Source organism: Schistocerca piceifrons, chromosome 2, assembly GCF_021461385.2.
Source record: "Schistocerca piceifrons isolate TAMUIC-IGC-003096 chromosome 2, iqSchPice1.1, whole genome shotgun sequence".
Taxonomy (NCBI): Eukaryota; Metazoa; Arthropoda; class Insecta; order Orthoptera; family Acrididae; genus Schistocerca; species Schistocerca piceifrons.
In genome coordinates, this window is record NC_060139.1 from 495614094 (window position 1) to 495640383 (window position 26290).

Here is a 26290-nt window from a genome sequence, read left to right on the forward strand (position 1 = left end):
CTGCCTGTTCTTGCAAAATTCAGTAGATTGTATAGAATCTGATGTAAGACTGCTGTTTTACTGAATTTGCAGCAAGAATTGTACAATTTTTGGGATAAGGATAATAATAAAATTTTGAGAACAAAGTTAACCAAATGCAGCATTTTAAATTATGACTGGAATTGGAATGAGGGCATTCTGATATATGATTATCATAAGTTTTGTAAATGACACTAAACAAATGCCAATATCATTATGCACAACAGCTGTCTCTGACACTTGCCACAGTACTTTCTAAACCTCATTGCATTTTACTCAAATTGCTTTATTACCAATACATTAAAAACTATCCAAAATGGTGAGTTGTTTTTAGAAAAGAAATACAAAACATGCCAACACAACCAACTAGATAAAATACAGGAATACACTTTCCCAGCCCATGTCCCTTTAAGCCTCTTGATAAGCAAAGAGCATGTGTGTGTAAAAGTCTGTAATTTATCCTACTAATATTTCTATTCTGCCTGTATTTTCTGAAATGTAGCATGATTTGAAATGGTGTTGGTATCTTAAGTTTGACTTTAATTGAAAATTTCAAAATTTGTTTACAGAGACAGCTGGTAATCCAGAAACTGCATTCTCTGTTGCTTCAACGTCATCCTGTGAAAGGCTTGGAAGAATCATGTCGTAATGTTAAGTCTTACTTACTTTCTTCTGCTCTGGAGTGTCCACATTTATTGTTAGAAAGAGAGTTCCGTGAAGGGCTGCTAAATAGTGGCAATCCAGAAGACCTCATGACATTGGCGGAGAGGACAGTAGAAGTGTTCAAAGAGGATTCATCTCTTGCCTCCAAATTGTTAGAGCCAGAAATACAGGAAAGCAGGTAATTTATTAAATTGTAGTTTTAAAAACTTCATTAGTTTGTTGTTTTTCCATTACACTGAAATTTCGTAAATTTATGAGCTCATAAAAGCAGCAATAACTCGAGGGGGAGGGGAGGAGAGAGAGAGAGAGAGAGAGAGAGAGAGAGAGAGAGAGAGAAGGAAACATAAAGCAGTTGATACAGAAATTGAGTTTTGTAACCCTGTAGTGTGAGCACATGTAATCAAACAGTGCACGATACAAGTGCCTCCATGGCTGGCCTAAAGAGGTTGCCTCATGAAGTTCACAGACCATCCAGCAAGTACAACAGCCCAGTGTAAGCCTGGCGTGGTGGGCCCTGGGCCTCACTCATGTTTACTTGCTTACCATACACTCACCTAGAAGACTCTGTATTGATGTGTTCTAGATTTATGAGACTTTGCACTGTTCTACACTTCAGTCAGTGTAATTGTGGATCTCTATATGTGGATGCGGAGTAAAACTTAGTTGATTTTACTTCTGATATTGTGTCTATACAACATTACAACATACTTGGCGATGAGTACGGTGTTGTACTCTAAGTGTTTCGTTTCTTTGATTTGACATAAAGCCAAAATGTCAGTGGAAGAAGTTCTTCAGTCCCTTGGTGAATAACAACATTCTCACTGGCTACCAGCACGCTCTCACCATCACATTAAACAATGTGGCAGCCTTATTGAAGTGCCATGTTCCACTGGTGTTGATGCAAACCCTACCTTTTCCTCCGTACGATGATTCTGCGGAAGATTGGGACGCATGTGAAAACCACCTTCAGCAACATTTTCAAGTTTTTTGGAGTCATTGACCCCAATTTGTGTAAGGCTTTATTTTTGTCATAGATTTCGCTTCATGTTTATCACCTTTTGTGTCAGTTAGTTCCTCTTCAGAAACCTGCCAGTCTCTCTTTTGATGAAATGTATCAGTTGCTCAGTAATTATCATTGCAAATGTACTTGTATTATTGCTGCTCGCATTGAGTTCTACCATTGTCAAAAGCGGCTGCAACTGTCATACAGAGCTTGGGCAGCGGAACTTCATGGGCTTATCCATCATTGCCAGTTTGTTACTGAGGCCCAACAGGTCTCATGCTGATTTGATTGTTCGTAATGCTATAATACACCTGGCTCCTGATAAGGAAATCCTTGAACGTGCTTTACAAAGTGAAAATCCCTCTCTCACAGATGTTCTGAACGTTGCTCAACTTTTGAAGTGTCTAGGGGGGCAGGATATGAGATAGAATCATGATGTGAAGATGACCCAATTGCTTCCCCTCCTCCTTGGCCACCATCAGTTAGCTCACAGGAGTAAGACAACGTCACGGCCATGAATGTAAGCACCACCAACAGTCAGTGTCACAACAGTGGCTGCATACCCTTATTGTTTTGCTCATCATGAGCAAGCCACGTGCCCAAAACATTCAGTGACATGCAACCATTGTAAAAAGTAAATAAATAAATATTACATCTGTGTGCAACTCCCAAACTCTGTCACCAGACATGAACATGGATGTTTCCTAAGTGATGGTAGCCAAGAACAAACTCTGAATTGAAGTATGTGTGATGGACAAGGTGATAAAAATTCAAGTGGACACGGGTGAAGTCGTAACTTTGTTTAATTTTCAAACCTATGTAGATCTTGAATCACTGGCATCCGTAGTGTACGTAGCAGTTGTTTGGCCTTTGACCTTTCTGGTAGTGGATGTTGCCAACACTGAAAACTTATTTGGGTTAGACGCCTTTAAAAATTTTGGGTTCTCTATTTCTGATGAAGTACATCTGGTGTCGGATCATGTTCTGTACAAACAATTGGACACGCTGTTCAGAATTTTCCTCTCTGTTTTCAGAAGGTTTAGGGTGTGCTACTGATCTTGAGATTCACATCACAATGAAACAAATGTCGCACCCCATTTTTGTGCCCACCCAGTTCCAGTAGCTTTATGTGAGAAAGTCAAATTGTAACAAGATCGACTCAGATATTTGGGTGTTATCATGCGTGTCTCCTCTAGTGAATGGTGTACTCCATTGATGGTTGTCAAAAAACCTAATGGTAACCTTCAGCTCTGTGGTGATTTTAAGTGTCTACAACTTCGGTCTCTTATTGATACCTATCCCTTGCCCCATCTTGGTTAACTCGTAGCATGGATTTCTGGGATTTTGTATTTTTCCAAAAGAGACTTATGAGAAGCCTACGTAGAAACTGCCTCTGGATGATAATTCCAAATGTGTCCTCATAATGAGTACTCCATTTGGATTACATTGATACCAGTGCCTGCCATTCAGCATGGCTGGTGCCTCTGCCATTTTCCAATGATATTTGGAGTGAGTCACGGCCTTCGTGCAAGGTTGTATTAACTCTTAACGTCCGAGGAGCAATATGACAGACCAGTAGCATTTATTGTTACTCTGTTGCTAATGCATAGGGATGGGGTAGGAGATTACGCCATTATCTAGTTGTTCTTTCCTGAAGCTGCAGTAATTTTGTTTGTCAGTAGTCACTTTAATGTGGCATAAATCTATACTATTACTGCGTCCTTCATGCTAGCAGTCTCTGAGACTGCACCTGGGACTTTGCGTTATGGATTCAGTAGCCAAGTCTTCATCTGCTGTTCATGTTACGGACTCTGATTTTGAGGATACTGTTTGAAAATGTTTTCAGGACAGTTTAGAAAGTGATGTAGGACTAGACAGTGACAATGAAATTGAGAGTGGACATAAATCAGAATAGGAACAGTGTGAAAGTGAAGACAAATTTGTTTTCCACTTGTGAAATCCTTGAATGAAACAAGTGTTCAAAGTGATGAAGATGGAATTGTAGAGACTGAATCTTTAGCTAAAGGTTCTACTAGAAATATATTTAGTCGAAATACATATTGATGTGTTGGCGAATGTGCCAACACCTTGTAGATATAGGAGGCCAAAATGCACGCTATCTAACGCAGATGGGTATGAATTCTGGAACAGGATAAGTAGTGAATTCTAATAAGAAAAGTATGCAGCTCCTCGAATACTTAACTTTTATTCTTTGTTGGTTTACAACGTTCTTGATGAGACATTTCATATGATAACTATCAAACTATGTAAGGCTAATGGCGCCTTGCTAGGTCGTAGCCATGGACTTAGCTGAAGGCTATTCTAACTGTCTCTCGGCAAATGAGAGCAAAGGCTTCGTCCGTATAGTCGCTAGCAAAGTCGTCGTACAACTGGGGCGAGTGCTATTCCGTATCTCGAGACCTGCCTTGTGGTGGCGCTCGGTCTGCGATCACACAGTGGCGACACGCGGGTCCGACATGTACTAAATGGACCGCGGCCGATTTAAGCTACCACCTAGCAAGTGTGGTGTCTGGCGGTGACACCACATTCCTCCCCTGCAAATCGGCGAACGGTCGTGTTATAAGGCTTCCGCCCGCCGTGGGGAGGACACCATGGTGACGTAAGCGATGAGGTGGGGAGCCTAACAACAGGCGAGGCTGTGCCACCCACACCCGGCCATTCGGTCCGAGGGGAGCTAGGAAACACCTGAAAACCTAGTCCAGGGTGCACGTCAACATACGGTGTATGCGCCCTTAAAGGGACAGGAGGGGCCGAAGGGTCGACCTCCATTGCGTCGGGGTACCCGACGCGCGATGATGTCATGGGGTCCAGAGCGGGCAAGAGTTCCATGGCGGAGGACGGCTGGTCACGGGAAGCGATCGGCGGCGCGTTACCCAGGGAGGCGCTTGGCGGCTGCAGCGAAGCATCGAATGCGGGCGGCGCCGGCGGGAAAACAGGCGGCTGCGGCGGCGCGTCGCCATGGGGCAAAATGGAAGGCATCGTCGGTAACACCTGGGGATGAGGCGAGCCAGTAGATGGGTCCCCAGGGCGCTGACCGGACGGCACCGTCGCTGAAAGCAGACGGGGAGCGGCAGAACCCGTGCGACGACAGAGGCGCAGCTGATTGAGATGCCGACGCACCTCACCAGAGGCCCCCAAAACCAAATAAATCGCGCGGCCGAGGCAGCGAAGAATGCGCCCTGCGAGCCAACGCCGTGAACCTCGAAAGTTGCAATGGAATACAACGTCGCCTGGAGCAAAAGCAGGAGTCTGCCGCTGCACAGGAACCTGATACGGCGGATGCAGCAAAGACATCAAGGTTCGATGAGGACAACCGTGGAGCAACTCAGCCGGCGAGCGACCATCTTGGGGCTGAGAGCGATACGATGACAAAAAGAGCAACAACACGTCCTCCCAAGAATACGACTCTTTCAACTTCAACATCTGTGACTTGAAAGTCAGGACCAATCGTTCAGCGGCACCATTTGACTGAGGCGAAAACGGCGCGGGTGTCAGATGTTGAATACCATTGGCCTGGCAGAATGACTGAAATTCTGCGGACATGAATTGTGGGCCATTGTCGGAAACAATAGTCTGCAGAAGACCTTCAATGCAAAAGATAGCAGACAACACGTGGATGGTGGCAGTTGACATCGTGGAAGACATCCGGACAACAAAAGGAAAACTACTGAAGGCATCTACCACAACCAACCATCTAGCATTCCAGAATGGACCAGCAAAATTGATGTGCAAGCGTTGCCAAGGGGAAGTGGCTTTTGGCCATGCAAAGACTTTCCGCGGCGGTGCGGATTGTTGTTCGGCACACGCCATGCAAGAAGAACACATATTCGTAATCACAGCATCGATTCCGAACCAAGTACAGTGCTGACGAGCAAGTTGTTTCGTTCGCACTATACCCCAATGTCCTTGGTGAAGAAGCCGTAAAACAGAGGACTGTAACGAACGTGGGACCACGACTCTGGACTGATCATTATCAGAACACAACAACAAAACACCACGTCGTACAAAAAGTCTCTCCTTGTGAGCAAAAAATCGGCGAACCAACGGATCCTCGATCCGAGACTGTGACAAAGGCCATTGCATAGCAACAAAACGCAAAACAGTAGCAAGGACAGGGTCAGCAGCTGTGACGGTAGCCACACGATGAAAATCAATCGGAAACGATTCGACCACTTCATCGGTTTCCGAGTCAATGAACATGCAAGCAAGTTCGGAAGAATCGAATGCTTTATCCTCAGCAACCGGCAAACGGGACAACGCATCGGCATTTCCGTGCTTAGCAGTGGACCGATACAAGATATCGTAGCGGTACTGCGAGAGGAAAATAGACCAGGGAATGAATTTCTGCGCTGTACGCGGAGGTACAGGCTTGTTCGGATGAAAAAGCGATGTCAAAGGTTTGTGAGAGCCAAAGCTTCTTTCTCTATCTGTGAATAATTTCTTTGCGCAGACGAGAGCAATTTTGACGCAAAGGCAATAGGGTGATCATGCGAGCCAACTTTGTGCGCAAGCACAGCACCGATCCCGAAATCCGATGCATCTACCATCAACAAAAGGGGTTTCTGGGGATCGAATGGCGTAAGGCAAGTATTAGAAAGCAACGCCGATTTCAACTGGCGAAAGGCGCGTTCGCATTCCGTCGTCCAGACGAACGGAACACCCTTACGGCGTAAGCTATGAAGCGGAGCTGAAATGGAAGAGGCATTGCGCAGAAAGCGATGATAATAGTTAATTTTACCCAACACACTCTGTAGCTGCTTCACATTTTGTGGTGAAGGCAAATCTTGTATGGCACGGAGGTGCTCTGGACTCGGATGTATGCCTTGGGCATTGATGACATGTCCCAGGTATGGTAAGTCACGAGCAAAAAACACACATTTGTCCTTCCTCAAGCGAAGACCATTTTGTCGCAAGACCTGAAATAATGTCCGTAGGTTCGCAAGATGATCTTCTTCTGTCTGTCCGGAGATCACTATATCGTCCAGATAGTTTGCTGCAGTAGGGACCGACGCACAAATAGTTGTAAATATTGCTGAAACAATGCAGGGGCGGATGCACACCCAAATAGCAGTCTTTTGAACCTGTACAATCCAAGATGCGTGTTAACCACCAATACGCGCTGGGATTCGTCGTCCACCGGTATTTGCAAGTACGCATCGGCTAGGTCCAACTTTGAAAAATATTTTCCCGGGCACAGTTTATCAAAAAGATCTTCCGGGCGGGGCAAAGGAAAAGTAGCAGTCACTAATTGTGGATTCACTGTGGCCTTGAAGTCCACGCAAAGTCTCAATTTTCCGGAAGGTTTTGGCAAAATTACTAAGGGCAAGGCCCAGAGAGAAGCTTGCACACGTTCAATTACACCTTGTGATTGTAAATCATTTAATGTTCTTGCGACCTCATCACGCAATGCGTGGGGAACATTGCGCGCTCGGAAAAATTTCGGTTGCGCGTTTACTTTCAGTTCCAAATGTGCTTCATAGTTTTTAGCGCAACCTAAGCCCGGTGCAAAAATGTCTGCAAATTCTTCACATAAGCGAGAAACACTGTCCGAAGGCACAGTCTGATTCACTGATAGGACCTGATTTACGATAGACATGTTAAACAATTGAAATAAATCTAAACCAAACAAGTTCACTGCAGTAGAAGAACGAAGAACGTAAAATGACACAAGTTTTGTTTGTCCCTTGTATGTTGCAAGAAGAGTGCACTGTCCTAACACAGGGATCTGCTGTCCATAATATGTAGCGAGCTTAACAGTTGCGGCACGCAACGGAGGTTTGCCCAGTTGTTTGTACGTGTCATGATTGAGCAATGAAACTGCAGCTCCGGTATCGAGCTGGAATGGTACGACCTTGCCATTTAAGTCCAAATCTACAAAAAGTTTATTGTCTTGCTGACGACAAGAGCGACCGTCTCGTGCAATTTGAACTGATACTGGTACAGAACCACTTGTTAATTGACGTGATTTCCGGCGACGTCGACGCACTGTAGTTATGGGATGAACACAGTCACTGTTAGAGAAAGTGGCACTGGACGAAGCGGAATTAACTACATGAATGTCCATGGGCGAAGGTCCACGAGCCTGAGTGTCCTTGGTTCGATTCCGGCACAAAGCAAAGGGCCTGGAATGGTTGTGATTGTCTGATCTGAGCTTTTTCTGGCAAACACTTTGAACATGTCCTTTCCTATTACAGAAAAAGCAAATAGCTTGGCGTGACGAGCAATGTTCACGCGAATGTCGAGTAGCACACCGCGGGCATGATTTCACTGCATTTGTATGCTGGCGCGGCACACCTGGATTAGAGCGTGGCGGCAGCTGTGTGGACGTGCGTGAGGGCAGTTGACCAGGCCGCACAGCGCGCCCGGCGGGCCGGTTAATGTTACACACTGCTGGCGAAGTTTCAAAAGATTCCTGTGCAAAGTCAAGCGTGTCCTGTCTATCCAATATGTCTATCACTTGTTGAAGAGAGGGATTAACGAGTTTCAAAATTTGCTCCCGTATGCGAACATCAGAAACGTTCTGTGCTATTGCATCACGTACCATTGTATCTGAATAAGGAAGGCCACAGTCACATTCAAACGCACAATCCCTAGTAAGGCCTTGCAAAGTTGCAACCCACTCCCTATTAGTTTGACCGACCGTACGTTTTGTACGAAAAAACGTATACCTTTTTGCAACTACATTAACTGTTCCCTTGAAATAGGCGTCCAATGCTGACAAAATTTCATCGTAGGACAGAGTTGCTACGTCGCATCGGGGAAACAATTTCACTATCACACGGTACGTTTGCACACCGACACAAGACAATAAGTGAGGCTGCCGCTCGTTACCTTGAATTCTGTAGGCGGCGAGATGAAATCCAAACTGGCGTGACCACTCAGTCCAGGTCTCGTGGGTTTGGTCAAACTGGCGAAACTGCGGTGCAACTGCGAGTTGTGGCGGCGGCAGCGATGAAGCGGCGGCTGCCGCATCGGTTTGAATGGCACGTTGACCCTGGACGAGCTGTCCAAGGGCATCCACTAACGCCTGCGTTTGCTGATTCTGCAAGCGATAAAATTCGGACAGTACATCTGGCGAAGCCATGACACAAGTAAATGTAAGCAATTAGAAAGAACATGTTTCCCTCGTCGCCAATGATGTGTTGGCGAATGTGCCAACACCTTGTAGATATAGGAGGCCGAAATGCACGCTATCTAACGCAGACGGGCGTGAATTCTGGAACAGGATAAGTAGTGAATTCTAATAAGAAAAGTATGGAGCTCCTCGAATACTTAACTTTTATTCTTTGTTGGCTTACAACGTTCTTGATGAGACATTTCATACGATAACTATCAAACTATGTAATGCTAATGGCGCCTTGCTAGGTCGTAGCCATGGACTTAGCTGAAGGCTATTCTAACTGTCTCTCGGCAAATGAGAGCAAAGGCTTCGTCCGTATAGTCGCTAGCAAAGTCGTCGTACAACTGGGGCGAGTGCTATTCCGTATCTCGAGACCTGCCTTGTGGTGGCGCTCGGTCTGCGATCACACAGTGGCGACACGCGGGTCCGACATGTACTAAATGGACCGCGGCCGATTTAAGCTACCACCTAGCAAGTGTGGTGTCTGGCGGTGACACCACACATATCGCTGGTCATCGAAGCCTTTTCCAATAATGGCTAATGGCATTATTTTTCCATATGTTGGACATTAGTGGAGTGAATGTGTTTGTCCTTCACAGTTCATACAAAGTTTGGGTGAGCTGGTTTAAATTTCTGAAGCAGCTTGCAAACTTGTTGGTAACACTACAGGTAAAAAGTGAGTCAACTGTCACATAGCCCATGAGCTTCGTTTATCTATTCACCGTGTTTTGGGTGTAGCAGAACTAAGAATAGAAGTCATTGTAGAATGATTGGAAACATGCAAAACATGCTCCACCTGTGACCCAAAAAAGAAGAGAAAGACATATTTGTCATTGTTGCAAGACTGCAGTCTAATTAGATTTCTCTACAAAAATTTCCAAGTGCAAAGAAAAACTCTGAGGAGAAAACTAAAAATTTGAAAATTACTTGTGTAATTTTCATTTTTTGAATGTTTTGTGGGAGTTTTTTTATGTTTTAATTATTGCATGTATAATAAACAATAAAAATATAGCAAAAAGTAAAAGAGTACAGGGTATTTGGGTTTCCATAGCATTAAATTTATCATGTATAATTGTGTTCATTTTGTACAATGTTTTGTTTAAATGTGTTTTTTCCATAAAAATAAACTTTAAAATTTATTTGAATACATTTTTTGTGTAGTATTAATGTCACCTTTTTTCAGTTTGAGACAGTGTGCGGAGAGAGAACAGAAAATGATCTGGGAAGCTAAGGGTTAACTACCTGGACAATATTGGGACCTCGGGTTCTCAACAGATGAAAGTTTGCAGGACCTTTTTGCCTTGTTCATGATGCTACAGGCTGCTGGTTTGAAATGTAACTTGGACAAATCACATTTTTTTGCCCATCTATCGTTTATCTTGGTTTTGAAGTCTGAGGTGCTGGTGTCAAGTCTTCATGCCTTCTTGTCAATGTCAATGTCAATGTCATTACAGCTTCGCCACATTCTACCAATATCAAAGAGTTGCAAGCCTTTCTCAGAAAAATTCCATACTACCATAAATATCTTCCTGGTGCAGCCGCATTGGCACAGCCACTTCATGCTCTCTTACTTAAAGGTGTTAGTTTTCACTGGCCACACACTTGTGAATGTGCTTTTACCCAATTAAGGAAAAAAAACCTGGCACATTGCTTTGTTACCTTCCAACTAGGCCAACATTTTATTTGGCCACAGACACTTGCTAGTATGGCCTTGGGTCTCTCGAGCACAAATATGCAGACAGTTCCGAATGCCCGATTGCGTACACTTCCAAAAATCTGAATCAGTTGCAATAGTGCTACTTGCAGAGAGAAAAAGCAGCCCTTGCTATTGTGTACATGCTCAAAAAATTGCATGTATCCCTGTATGGTCCTAAGTTTTGTTCCATTATGATTATAAACCTCTGGTTTCTCTTTCAGTTCTTTGGCATTTTTACCGGACAAAACAGCCCATTGCCTGCAGTGCTGGGCTCTGTTTTTGTCCCACTATAACTATAAGATTAATTTCTGACCCACAGCACAACATGCTAATGTGGATGCTCTCCACCTCTGCCTCCCAGTTCTTGATGGTGTTGGCTACTGAAGAGTCGGCACCCAGGATTGTGATCCCATCTGTCTTTGGCAGGACATCGTGCACCTTTTCCATCAGAACCATTGGGGTGTTTCTCATACAAATTACTAGCCTGCCACTGTGTTTTGGCCAGATATTGACAATGAGATCATGCACATTGTGACAGTCTGCCCACAGTGTACCACCCATCAAGCGGCACCACAGGCCTCTCTTTACCCATGTCCACACCCCAGCGCCCCTGGGAGTGCATTCATGCTGATTTTACATGTCTCTTCCTTAACTCCTTTCAGCTTGTTGTAGTTGATGCTTTCTCAAAATTTCCTCATATGGTTTGCTGCTCTTCCATGTCCTCAGCAGCTATGGCCACAGCTCCCTCAAATATTTTCTTCCCTAGAATAATTGCCATATCTCCTTGCGACTGACAATGACTCGCAGTTAGTGTCTCAAGGTATTTGTACAGAGAGTGGTATCTGGCATGTTACGGCCCCTCCCTTTCACCCCTAGCCCAATGGAAAGGTGAAAAACTCAGATGAAAAAATATATCACTCAATCTTCTGCTGAGGAAGCTCTCAATAGGTTCTTGAGTTTATATAGATTCATTCCAGTTGGCAATAGTAGCCCAGAGGAGCTTCTTCATGGCCACCAGTCCCATATGCTGTTTTATTTGCTCACAGCAGTTCCATCTGGGCTCTGCTGCCTGGGCCCATGGGTTTGGCCGGTGCCCTAAGTGGATACCGATGGTTGTCAGTCACTGCCTTGGCCGCTGACTTTGCATCATGCACACCTCTGATGGCTTGGTGTCATGACACTATGACCAGCTCTGTCCATGCATGATCAGGTGCACGGTGGAAAGAGTAGGTTGGTACTCACCATAAAGATGCCACATTGAATTGCAGTAGGCATAATGAAAAGACTGGTACACATTAAGCATTTGGAAAAACCCTTCATCACAAAAGAAAAACACACACGCATTCACACATCAAGCACACCTCACACACATCTGACCACTATCGTTGCTCAGACCAGACTGAGCCTGAGCAGAGATAGCAGTCATGTATGTGGGATGTGAGCTTGATGTGTGAATGCATAGGTGTTTTTCTTTTGTGATGAAAGGTTTGTGTAACAGTCTTTTCATTGTGCCTGTCTGTGCCCAGTGTTTCATCTTTACATTGAGTAGTAATCTGTCCTTTCCATAATTGTAAATAGTAAGTTAAGGTGATCTTTGTCATTACTGTAGGAAGCAAAAACGAGTGACTAGCATATACTGTCATTCTGAACAAAAAACTTCTGTTCGATCATTTTTACTTCCTGCAGCAATGACAAAGATTGCTTTAACTTGCTGTTTGTTGCACTTCTGTTCATCACTGGGCTCATTATTTCTGAGTCTGTAGAAGTTGGAACTCTTCGGCTGCTAGTATTCTGTGTTTGGTTGCTATGAACCTCATAGATATAACAGTAACAATACTGCATGTAGTAACATATGAGGTGTGTTGAAAAAGTATTGAACCTTCTTCTTTCCTACAAGATTCAACAAGCATTCAGAGCAATGCCATGAGCAACACAAAGGTACAATGGCTTCAAAGATGACTGCGCATCAAGTGGACCCTCAACAAGCCAAAATGATCATGTCATTGAGCAAGTGTGGACTTTACTCATGGAAGATCATTGTTTCACATTGTAAGAACTTGCAAATGACATTCGGGGAAGCGTTGGGTAGATACATTCAATTGTGATCAATGATTTGTGCATGAGCAGATAGTCCACAAAATTCATACTGTAACTGCTGGCAAGGAAGTAGAAGCCATACTGCCTGTAAATGGCACATGATATGCTGACAGTGCAAACAGTAACCCCAGCTTTCTGAACATCGTTACAGTGGAAATATCCAACTTCCCTATCATGTTAACTATTTTCTTCGACTCACAGGGGTGGTCCGTCGTGATTACACACCCCCAAGGCCAACCCATCCCAAAGGAACACTACCAGAGAGTTTTCATCACCTTTGTGATGCTGTGCAGTGCAAATTGCCAGATCTGTGGGCAGCAACAACTTAGCAGCTCCACCGTGGTAATGCACCTGGCCATTCTATGTATATGATTTAGACTTTCCTCACCAAACAATGTATGCATCATTAGTCAGGCTCCCTACCACCATGTTGTAGCTGTATGACTTTTGGGTGTTTCATCAAACTGAAAATGCCTTTGAAAGCAACAAGATTTGAGTCAAGAGAAGACAACATGTAGAATGTGATGACCTGGCTGATCACCATTCCAAAAGACACAGAAATAATAAATAAGTCACTCATATGTTTGCTTATTAGCATTGAAGATGAATTTAAATATTTGTTGTGCAGTGAGCTGTGATATACTTACAAAATTTTAATACTAGTATGGTTGCTTCTTAGTTCCACCCATTTTATTATGAATTTTGATTCAAAAATTTTCCATGTAATACATTACGTACTTTTTCCATTCAAAATGTTTCTAATGCATACTGACATTCAGGTGTTATAATTTACCATGTACTGCAAATTTCTTTTACTCTTTATCACCTAATTTTATCATGGATTCTGCTGCTTTTTTGAATAAAATTGAAAGAAGATTGCTAGATCATCTGTGAAAAGGGAGAAATTTATGTCTTAATTTCCATATACTTCTGCCTGTTATGATTACTGTATTCATTTTAAATGTGAATTTTTGCTTGTTTGTGTTATTTACTTTCATTTTTATTTGAAACGATTTGCACTTTCTCCTATGCACTGAAGGATTTTACATTTTCCAACATCTAAATCATATGTGTTCCAGACTTTAGAATAATGATTCACTGTCACTAGAGTTGCAGACTTTCTTGTTGATGACAAACCCGAATTATATTATTACTGAAATTTGTTGCATTTCCCAAACATTCTGCATAATTCTGGTGATACCCTATTTGGAATTTGGACTTGTTGATTTTATGATTCCTCCTGTAGTTCCACATGCACTTTTTTGAGAATTGAGATATAAAGTTGTGTTTGTTGATTCTGAACATCAGTTCTTGAGTGTTAAATGTCATTTGTCTATTACCTTTGATAAAACAGAGGCCCAGTGGATGATATCTTGCAAGTTTTGTTTTGTAGAGAAATTTCAGTTTTCTTGTTCCCTCTTTCCCTCCCTCCCTGCCCTGAGTGTATGTGCAAATGGGTGTTTACTCAGTATCATTCCACCAAAAGTGTTTCCTATGTTGGAATTAGTTCTCTTGAAGATAATTTTATTTTCCTTATTTAATTTCTCGTCATTTCTTTCCATCTTAACTCTACTGTGAAGGAGTGCTGTATTTTGGTAGTATTAGATTTCACTATTGATGATTTATTTGTAATGAACGTATTCTGTGCATCATGAACTACTTTGCTATTAGAATCCTTGTTTGTGCACTTTCTGTTAAATGTTCATAATTTGTGTGTAGTTTGTGTAATGGCAAGCCATGTTATTGTGAAACTCACCAATGAGTTAACTAGGAATTCACCAAGTCTTATACTTTCATGGGCACTTTCTTCCTATGCTTCTCGGAGGAACACTCGTCTATAGTGCAATGTTGCTTTGTTATTTACTGTTACTACACCACCAAATTAGAAGTGAAGCTGTATGCAGCAATGAGAAACCACTAGCTTAGTGACAAACACATAGAGGTATGGATTTTTTTTCTCCCCTTCCTGTTTTATCCTTCCTATTTAGAAGAAGTTATTTAGGATATCTGCCTGTAGAAGAGTTGAGAAAATCACTAAATATAATATGATAAGTCTAATGGAATAATTTTCTCCAACACACTGACATTTAATGTTAATTTGACTATTGTTGCATGAACTGATAGTACTACCTGATTATATTTTAAATGATTTTTACATTTTTCTTTTCCAGACCATTTATATTGACCTTGCTCTGGGCTGTATTAATAAAAACTCGCAAGTGTTTTGTGAAAGTTAAGAGAAAAGCTGAGCCTGACAGTGGTGCTGCAATTCTCTCTTTGAAACTGGCAAGAGATGTACTCTCCAAGATTGATCCTCTTTGCTGTGTTCCAGAAACTGATTCAAGTAGTTTTGCAGAGACAGTGGCAAAAATGGCAGCATTAATAAATGCTTACTGTGAAACTGAACAAGAAACAGTGCCTGCATTGACAAATGGTTTGATTTACAATGTAGATTTGTGCCATCTGTACCTGAAAGTGTTACAAAAGTTTCCCTTGCTTAATATGTGTAAAGAAGTCCAGAGCATTGTTTTACTGAGTACCATTGCCATATTGCTTGCCACAGAGAAGATTTATCGCCCTACTGCTGCAGAAGACAAACTTCTGAAGGAGACTTGTTGTGAGATACTTATTGGTGAGTATAAATGAGATTGCTTGATATATTTATATCAGAAGTTATTGCAGTAATTTTAATTTTGAGTTTCTTCAGAGAGCTTAAATTATTTATAACTCTATACTTATGTTGTGTATAGGGATTTGAAAGAAATTAAACAGGTTATTGTCTATCAGCATAGTAATTTGTCAAAGTTTCTGCTAGTAACAACATGGATTAGAAATTTTTGTTCGAAGTAGTAATAATTTTTCTCTTCAAACAATGGAAAATCCTGAATAGAATGTAACAATATTATGAAAAGGAAAATTACGACTCACCATATAGCGGAGATGCTGAGCCGCACACACACACACACACACACACACACACACACACACACACACACACACACACACACACACAACTGGAACACAATTTTTGTCTTGTATTATGTTACAGTCTCTAAATTAAATAAAAGGTATCGATCACTTAAGACCACACTTCCATTGGACCAGAAAAAACAGTTGGGAGAAAACTGATTTTACATCTGCAGTACTGTCAAGTTCTCCCAATACTTTGTGTCAAATGGAAAGTACTATATAGAAAATAGTTAAAACTGCAACGTGATAAAAAGTCCGACCATTACTTTCCTGCAGAAGGCACAAACCTAGGTACTAATGATAGATCCACTTCAAATTTGAAAAGCCTCACATGCTTGTCATCACAAGTGGGTTCCTTCTAATATAAACTAAAACACTGGACTGGAAGTACAACGGCTTCGATCCCTAACTAGCCATCCAGATTTAAATTTTCTGATTTCCTTAATCATTTAGGCAAATGTTATGATAGTTCCTTCGAACCTGTGTGTGTGTGTTTGTGTGTGTGTGTGTGTGTGTGTGTGTGTGTGCATGTCAGATAGATAGAGAGAGAGAGATACATTATCACACTTGCATCAATTTGAAGCAAGTAACTGAAACATTTTTAGGTTTGCCATGTTGCAGGTTTGTTGGAAAATGTGAGCAACATAGGCTGTCATTTGCGACTGAATCATATTATACTCCGTGTAAATGCACTGAGTTTAGCCCCTCATTGTACTCACCTTCGGCAACAGCTACTATCAAGTTTAGCATTGCAAATGATGAGTGGCTCTATAGAGGAGCGGCAGCTCACTGAGAACTTGGATGTCCTGTTGGAGAACAGTGAATGTGGCTCTGCATGGGAAATTGGCACAGCAGTGTTGCAAGCACTTTATAAGGTAATAAAAGTTACTGTTTTCTTGTTAAATTTGAATTTTTTAAGCAAACAATTTCTTAAGGAATTTACTTTTTGATTTATGTTTAATAACAATACCTAAATATTGGGAACATCACATTTTAGGAAAGTAATAATTACCAAATTTTCATAAAGTTCAGTGGTTTTATTTGTATCAAACATTGCTTTTCACAATTCATAAACCTTTTTTTCTGTTGTGATTTAAGATTATGTGACTTACCATACGAAAGCGCTGGCAGGTCGATAGAAACACAAACAAACACATACATACACACAAATTTGTTTGGGTGCACAACAGTCAGGTCTGTACTGCAAATAATTTTTAGGTGAGTTACTCATAGGAAATTCTCAGTTATAATATGCAGAGGGATTCAAGAACAACTTATCATTTTATGAAACTGGTGCTACTGATTAAGTCAAAACAAAGCAGTCTTTTAAAATAAATAATAGACTACTTATTTCTGACTGTTACTGATGTGATAAATAGGAGATCAATCGTATTGTGTGCCATGACCTCTATTTATTTGTATTTTGTTTTTACATACTTCTTGGTAAAAAGCATGTTTGTGATCAGATCTATATTAACATCAACATATGCATAAAATTGTCAGGATTACAAATTCGTGACTACGGCAGTTTCTTCTCGACTCGGGATATAAAGTGTGCCCTAGTTTTTAAAATTTCATTATAACAGAGATACTTAAAGGAGTTTGTAATTACTAACTTGTTATAAATGTAATTAATAGCATTAATTTGCAGCAACAATTTATGCTTATAACAACTGTTAAAATGATGAGCGCCAGTCTCAATACCTGCATTATAATGGTGCACAAAATTTTCCTGCTTTCTTTTAAATGTTCGTGTTGCCTGTTGAACAATGAGACGGGCAGCTAGGATCTACCAGCCAGTTCCTTTCTAATTTCTATTGAAGTTTTGTGCACAGATGCCATCATGTAACTCATGGGAAGAAAAATACAGACTATGACTAAGATCTAGCATTCTTTTTGGCTATGGGACATGACCCCCTCCCTGCCCTCTCCCTTTTCAATCTGACCATGAAGATACTTGCTATTGAAATTCTCATACCATCATGATGAAACATATCCTCTTACAGACAAGAAGAGGTACAGTTTCCAACAATTGCAGTAACGTATTTCAAATGAAGGGTAGGTAATGTGAACGATTCAAATGCGATGGCAGTATAAGGTCCTATTAATTAATCTTATACAATCCCAGCCTGTAAGTCAATAGAGGAATAATTGCTGGTGGTATGAAATGAGCATGGCATGTGGACTTTCATCCTTCACTTGGATCTTATGCTAGTTGATAACACCATCACAGATGAATGAGGCCTCATTCATGAACAATACAATTGTAAGTAGTTCAGCACTGCACCACTACACTGGATAACGTATTGATGGGACTGAGCTCAGGTTTCAAAGTCAGTTGATCACATTCCTTGCACTCTGGTTGTGGTAGGGTTGTAGTTACTGTTCCACCACCCTCCACACTTTTATCTTTGGAGTGTGGAATTTCATAGGCAAGTCAACAGATGCTTGTTGATGTATCTTCCTTTAGACATTCTCAGATTTTACTGAGTAAACAATTTTTTTGTTGAGATCATTGACCTACTCTCTGTGGCTTGAATGGCTCTCTTTTTTTATCCACAATGCTCCTCTGTGGAACTCCGCAATGGAATTGTCACAGCCAGTTGTGTGTTGTTTTTGATGTTGCGCCACAAACCTTATAGTGACATGTAGTTGTATGTTATGAACATCAGAATTTTACTAATGTGTGTGTCACACACATAACACATTCAAGAGCCAATACCTCAAATTTTCTTTTGCGCCTATTGGCTTATTTTCTCAAAATACCCTGTTTGTGGGATATTTGGAGGTCTGTATAGTTTTGATCCGTTATCTTGTAGTTTGTTGTGCAGAGTGCATTCAACTTTTGAGATAATTTGAGATGATTCCTGCAGAGATGGTAGTCATCATTATTTCATTTATTCTAACAATGTATGTTTCTGTGTAACAATGTTCTGCAGTTGTTCATTATTACATTACAGACATACTGTCATATGCATTTTTGTTTTTGTGGCACAGTTGCCTAGCTATCAAATTTTGGACCCACAGCAGCATCTTCAGAAGGAGCTGACAGACTGAAGATCCATCCTATTATTGCTGACAGGGTTACCACATATGGAGGGAAAGCCTTGGATTTAAATCTCTTTGTGTCTTCTGCCTTGTTCCTTATTTCCACCTTAGGTTTTGTTTGTAACACCTAACGTGGCGACTGCTGTAGCTTCAGTTGTCAGTTTACTCTGAAGATGGCTGAAAGATTTATAACTGAAATGTGGGAATAAAGAGAAGAAAAAATAGAGTTTATGCAACTGAACATGTGAAATTTAAGAACACGGCAATAAATTGATTTTCTTGTTTTAAGGAGGATTGTTTTGACATTAGTGATTTCCCACATTCAGGACAGGGTATATAAGACCCAGGAGATCCAGGATAAATCCAGGGATTTTTTCATCTGGGAGAAAACCGGGAAAAACCTGGGAATATTTTAGAATTCTGGGAATTTCTTGTTGTTTTAGTTTTCAGTTAAATTTTTGTAATTTTGACTGGTAAGAACGGGTACCCTAACAAAGGATTTTACTGTATCCCACTACTGCAGAATAATACTGCAGCATTAAAACATGAACGAGAGAAAAAAATGAAAATAAAACTTAAATTGTGAAGGAAATGCGCCATATAAAATAACAGTACGCGTACAAGCGTCTGCCAACAGCAAAATGTGTCAAAAGCTTTAGAAAGACTATGCAATGCTTCATGACAACAAATTGCCTCCAATGAGCGTGATGTCACAACTGTTTACATTAGATTCATTTAAGCAGTTACAAGTGGGTTCATGCACACGCACAGTTGAATTGATATGAGTAATACCTTCTCCCACTTCTGGCTACAGAAATGTGGCTGTTGGCTGTGTAAGCAGCAGTAGCAGCAACCAGCTACATGGGGTACCAGGAAAAATTTTACTGGTGTACCAAAGCTGCCAGATTCATGTGTGCACAGCAGGCCTGGATCTACTGGTGAGGGGAGGGGTGGGGGGGGGGGGGGGGCGGACTTGCAAACCGGGCTATTTGAACCAGTCGGCAGTTTCGGGGGGGAGGGGACAAATTTATATTCTTGAGGGAAAAAACCTTGTTTCAAAAAGCACCTAGCATCCTGCACATGTTGGTCTATTGATTATTCATTTGATTTTGAAACTCACTCCTGCTGATTTTTGGACATTTTTGAACACATTCTAAGTTGATTTCTAAATGAATTATAAGTTGATTTTTGAATGTGTGCATAGTGTACATGATGTCTCTGGCAGGGGAATCCTCTTTGCATCTAGAAATGAACTTTCCAGCAGACAAAACGGTGAATGCCAACTGCTGCTTGTTTATGTGGTTGATTCGGTTTGCAGATGTTCAGTGTTGTTATAATTACTAGTGAAATCCATAGTTTCAGACTACTAGAGTGGAAATAAACGACTAATGGGAATAACAGGTAAGAAAAATTATGTATTATCTTCCCGGTGTATCCAAGAAAGTGAAATTCTGATGAAAATTTTTGGCCAGATCGCTGCACTAGACAGGGCCAGTTGTAGTCCCCAGCTAGCAGCCGCTTAAGTTCCATTGTGGGAGTAGCGCAGAGAACACATTGTACGAACACATAATAACGCTTAACCAGAGAATAATCACTGGATAACTAAACTGGTGATTGTGGTAGGATTATAAAGTTAACCGGAGAATGAGTTTTGACAGTGGTAGGAATAGTTACAGAATTAGTGATGACAAGATTGTTTGTTAGAACGAGGAAGGAGAAGAAACGGGGACATCACACAAATTATGGAAGAATATGACGATTCCAAATTTATACAAAAATTTCGTTCCACTACTTTTCAGTCTCGTGCATGAGAAATTGGAGCGTATGAATGAAATGTTAAACTGTTTCCTAACATAAAGCTTTTTGATTGTAGTAGGCCAAATAGGTATTTCGTATTGGTACTTTATGAATTATAATGTCATACTATAAAAATAATCATCATTGCCAAAACAGTTGCGCTTATTTGGTGTGTGTTACAATTGCTGTAATATTAGAAAGGCCTATTTTGTTTTATCCAGCACACAGTGACGAAATAGACGTAATCGGATCAAGAAACCACACCAGTCTTGGGTACTATTCGTATTAACAGCTTTTTCAGTATTAGATGACAACATTTCTATTTTTCATGCAGCAAAACGCTTGATGAACTTTGATGAGGTAATAGTTCTTTTGCAGAAAGGAAAGCACACCATGTAAAGCTACAGCAAGGCTAGAGAGAAAAATCGCTAGGACCTAAAGATTGAAGAAATGTGTACTGTCTTGCCTGGCTCTTATCTTTACTGGTTGTAGGTATCCTATATTTAATTTTATGTCACACAGAAGAGCAAGTTATTAGCTAATAATAGGCAGTAAAGAGTCCAGATTTTCTGAAGAGTTCTTGTTCTCCCGGTTACAAATAATCCCATCCAGTATTAATTGCGATTTTTATTTTTATTTTTTAGAGGGGCAGGATGTCAAACCAGCCAACTGGGAGCAGGAGAGGCACTACAGGACATTTTAATTTCCACAGTCCTGAAATAGTTTGATGGTATCCATTGCAAAATATACACGTTTGAGTTCCACAGAGCGAAATACAGTGACGTGCGGTAGAAGAATGTTGTTTGAAGAGGCGTGGTACTGCACTTCAGCACAATAAAGACCAAATAACTTGTCTTACACTTCCTCGAAGATATATGTTTTATGTATCGGACTCTTCATAAAGATGTGCACTACAAGATGAACTTCTTTTTGAAAAGTCTTTTTTTGACGACGTGGTGCCCAGAGCAGTCTGAGTTATAATGGTGTGTATGTGGGGGGGGATTGTCTCTCCGCGACCCGTGTTTACATTTAGTGATTTTTCTGTTTCCTCTTTGTTTACTGCTCTCACGTCAAATGAAAACAAGACTGATTGCTGTGGCTGGTAGCTATCAGGTGAATTAAAATACATTCACATAATTACGGAAGGCTAAAATATATTACTAGTTTCAGATTTTATTTTATTTCCACCTTTCTCACAGTCAAGCATTAATCATCTCGCAGAACAATAAACTTATTTTTATCGGTTTGCTAAAGAAATTTAGCCTTTATTAAACTTTCCTGCTGAGGCAGTAAATTTATTTGAAACGAAGTGTTTAATTCCACACTATTGGCTAGTTTCACCTGTTTGCTGCATTTCAAGTGCACATTTTCATCTTCTAGCACATATGGCATTGTGCCATAATAAAGAACCAAACATGAGATAATACAGTACTGGTACTCCAGAAAATGTACGTCCCGAAAACCATACTGTAAAGCTTAATATCAGGTCAAGGACTATGTCATTGGATATCTGAACATACGAATGTGCGCTTTAAGGCGAACTATGCATTTTAGTATGATTCACGAAATTCTGATGCTCTTGGAGTATCCTCAGAGGTCTTGTTTCTTTTATGACATATTGTAAGAAAGACCTTTTAATGTTTTACACTTATGAACATACAGGTTTCCTACGTCACCATAGCTGTGCGAGCGTGGGGACGCCTCGTATCTGGCACTCTCTGACAACTGCTGAAATGAATCTATTTCTAACAGGTCGCAGGAAAATATTGTGAATTGTGGTTTGAAGAGTGTTATTTTCAAAGTAAATTTCCTTTTACGTGAGATGAACTGTGTGCAAGAACGTATGATGAATTTCTTAAATCACAGAGCGTTTGCTCTCACTTAAAAATCAACTCTTTGATGATGAGCCATTTAGAAGAATTTCTAGCCCATAATATCAGAGATTTATGTCGGTATTAAAAATTTTACTGATGCTTTTGTGTGATGTATGTTAAAGTGTAACATGCGCTAAACAGATCAACATTATATGTGAAAGCTTAGCTTCTCCTGTAACTTATTAATCTTCAAGACAAATATTATATGCAAAGGCTTTGCTTTCCTTGTAGCAACACTGTGTATACTAACTTAAACCATTATCTTTTCCTGTTGGTGGAATTTGAATTTATACTCCTGTACAAAAATATGCAGCATACTTGTTGCTGCATATCAGAGATTGTTCCAAAATGTGTTTTTTCCCCCGAGTTTCATTTTGTAAAGTGCCGAGAAATTCTATGCCACTATCCATTCAAAGGCGTGGTAAGTTTTACAGTTCTGAGGGAAAGTATACTATCAATTAACACAGAAAAAGTGTGTTTTCACCTGGGAGAAAATGTATTTTTAACCAGGAAAAACAACTGTTACAGTCTCTTGACTCTAATGCCACATTTTTATGTGAGGATGCTGGACTTGGCGTCAAGTAATTTTTACATATTTGTGCACATGGGTGGTTTGGCTCCCAATACTTTTTCTACTCTTAATTAAGAATTTGAAGAAACTGCCAACAGGTTGACTATGCTCATAGCCAAAAGAATTTTGTGCAATAGATTTTATCAGCTGCATATTGCAGTTCACAAAGTCCCAGGTTGATTGTAAAATGTAAACTTTCACAGCCAGACTTAATGAAATTAATAAAATTTTCTGGGCTACTATGCCATGGCTTGATGAATTTCATGTTCAAACCCAACATTTCGTTCCCATCTGTGGAGGACATTTTCAAGAGGAACAGTTTGAAGAGGAACATTATCAATTTTGTCCGATTCACACCCTGGGTCACAAGTGACTGCAACAACATTCTGTTCAAGCATTCTCCGGCACAATGACGTGATACCACGTATGCTTTAAATACCTGGCTGCAGTTGGCTGTTGTCGGTTGCCATCGTCTGCTGTTGCTATCCCCCCATGGTGGAAGACTCAGACACATCTTCTTCAGCACCAGGACCCAGATATCATACAATTTCACACCCTCCTCCATGCTAATTGAAATTCATGGTGTGTTTAACAATCTATATGGCCCCTCTGTATAGCCTTTCATGGCATCCGCTTGCAGTTGACAGTACTTGAGTTCTATAAAAATGAATGGGGTGGTCTCCTGACTGCAGAGCATGATCCACAACTGGTGATCTGTCAGTCTCTCCCCTTCTGCAGTTTCCCTTGCACTCTTCTAGTCAATTTTTGTGCATTCTTTTTGTAGTACCCACATTTACCTCCCCCACAGCTACATGGAATCCTGTATATTCCCACTTTTTCCAGCAATTTGCTAGCATCTGTGGCCGATTTTATGTTATTCCGTATCTTCTGGTGGGTTTGTAGATTACTGCAACATTCTGTTTTGTCAAGATTGTTCTTATGTGGTCAGCAACATTCTCATTGAAAGGCAGGAAACTTTCAATTTCACATGTACTTGTGCGTCACTATGATTTTTGTGCAGTGGTGTTAATGCTCTTTTTACCTCATCAAATGAATAAACATTCTTGAGCTATGCATTGTTGAGGTGTTTTAATTCTGCATCAAGTACTGGCAACCACAAGCAGATACCACGAAAAGCTGTATGGAGAGGCCAAAGATATTGTTAACTGTCTATAAACTATCTGCGTGATGTTGAGGTACTCTCAATGCCAGCAAAATACCCATGTGTGTCCCTGATAGAAACATATGAGAGACCAGCTCAGACTTTTTCTCAGTATTCGTGATATCAAGCACCAGTTACAACAGCTATGGGCCAGCTTGCCTCAGGAGACGTACAACTCCTTTATGACACCCTTCTCAAACAAGTCAATGTATGCATCCAGGCCAGAGGGGTGCAACATCATACTGATATGTGGGCTCATATTCCCAAGTTCTTTATAAATTTGGCTTGATTTTTTGGTGACAAATAACATTACACACACTCTTAATTCACGAAATTTAATTTTGTTTTCTTCTCCTCCTCTGGGCCCTTCAGTTTCTTCATCAGGCTGTGTGCATTAGTCAACATTACTTAGGTTGGCATTAACTTGATCAACATAATGCTGCAAAGTGATAAGGTGTGCTATACAGAGACCTGGTTGACCAAGAGAAACAACTACTAAAGGTTCTTTCTTTATTGCAAGCATAAGGGTGGTGTTCTTTTGGCTGTGACTATGACATTCCGAACAAGATTTCCTTGGCTGAACATGATGTTGCGTATTAACATTCACACATTTTGCTCAGATGATGTTGAGAAAGGGGTGGTCACTTGTTGCAGAAAATGCCACATATACTGATTGAGAGAAATGTTGCACTTATTCTCTTCACTTTCCTCCATAATTTTTGGTATTGCAGATGAACTACAGCATGTCATTACATTATGGGAAAGTGAAGGTGCTGTGAACGTTGAGGATGACGATGAGGTTTTGTCATAAAATGACTGTTGCACACTGCACCATTTCTCATCCACCTTCGATGCTCTCAACTCATCGTCAAATCTTTATAGTGCAGCCAAAGTCTCCTTGAATTATTTACTGGTATTCATCATCTCACCTAAAGTTGGATCTGATTCATTTACTGACTGCCCAAATGAACTGGGTAGAAGCTAGATGAACAACCACATCCATGATGATGAAAGGTTTGTCATAAAACCCAACACACTTTGCACGTAGAAAACTGTACTGACAGTTAAGGCGTTGCAGGTAAGTCACTGTTTTTCTGGTACTGGCTGAACTTTAAACAGACAGTGACTTATTTTGTTTCTTTTTCAAAACTGTTGATCTGTCAAATTAAAGATGTCATCAGCTGACCAACTACTCACATCTATGAGTGGACTTAATTTATGGACCAACTCCTAAATGTGACAACTGAAGAAAATTTAAACTTGTATCAGGTATTTGTAACCCTGCCTGAAGAGCAGGAAGTAATGCTGATGCATATCTCAAGTTTCCTTGGATTCATCAAAACTGTTGCAGCTGTTGCTAACTTCGTTGCAGTGCCATTAGTTACTGAAATCATTCCTCTTGCTGTTGTTGTGTCACTTGTTACAGATGTCTCTCTTGCTACTGATTCCATGCTTCTTATTGTTATGTCTACTGTTTTTTCAGTTATATCAAAATGATCACAACACAATAAAAAAAAGATGCTTGTCACGAATTTGGCATCTTACTTGGCACTAAATGTGGGAAAAGGTTACCAACATAGAGCACTGTCACACTATGATCAACATAAAGTGCAATACGTGCAGATCAACCAGAAGCAACATGGCAAAATTGCTAACCAAACTAAATAAATTTAAGGAGTGCAGTTTTATCATTCACTCAAGAATAACAATCCGCACAATGTCAAAAGAGTCCAGAACAGTTAGTGAGTTTGTAACATCTTCATGACTGCAGGTGCATACTGAACACTTCATAATCTGGGAGAGGATACATCTCTGTGGAATGTAGCCATATTTATCAGCAAATTAATCCCTGACAGGTAATTGTGACAGTCCCGTCATGAGTGCTCCAAAGCAGCAATTATACAGAGTAAGTCAGGAGGAAATGTCCAGTCTTTGAGGAGTGACAGTACTGGTGATTTCAAGTAAAAAACGTCCAGTGAACATATGCCCTTTTCTTAACTGTATCTGGCATACAGTTGCTTGAAAATCACAGGTGTCAGTTGCATGCCCGTCTTCTCCGGCACTCACATGCAGTTACAACCAAAGTGACATTAAGCTGCTTAGTGTTCTCTTTACTGACCATTTCAGTGCACACTTCATTCGCACATGGTGGGGCTCGTATTTTGCAAGCATGTGCTGAAGTAAAGGATAGTATGAATGAGCTCAGATCAGCAACACAACAGCTGTTTACAAGAGCAGCAAAATGCATTG

General features: G+C 40.7%; 1 protein-coding gene across 2 annotated transcripts in view; it reads left to right on the forward strand.

Annotated features, from left to right (window-relative positions):
* Positions 1 to 26290, forward strand: part of LOC124777175 — a 141299-nt gene that overhangs the window by 58687 nt on the left and 56322 nt on the right. For both annotated transcript variants that reach the window (XM_047252484.1, XM_047252483.1), the window contains exons 6-8: positions 588 to 859; positions 14790 to 15250; positions 16210 to 16463. In XM_047252484.1, the coding sequence (XP_047108440.1) occupies positions 588 to 859; positions 14790 to 15250; positions 16210 to 16463 (987 nt within the window). The remainder of the gene's footprint in view (positions 1 to 587; positions 860 to 14789; positions 15251 to 16209; positions 16464 to 26290) is intronic.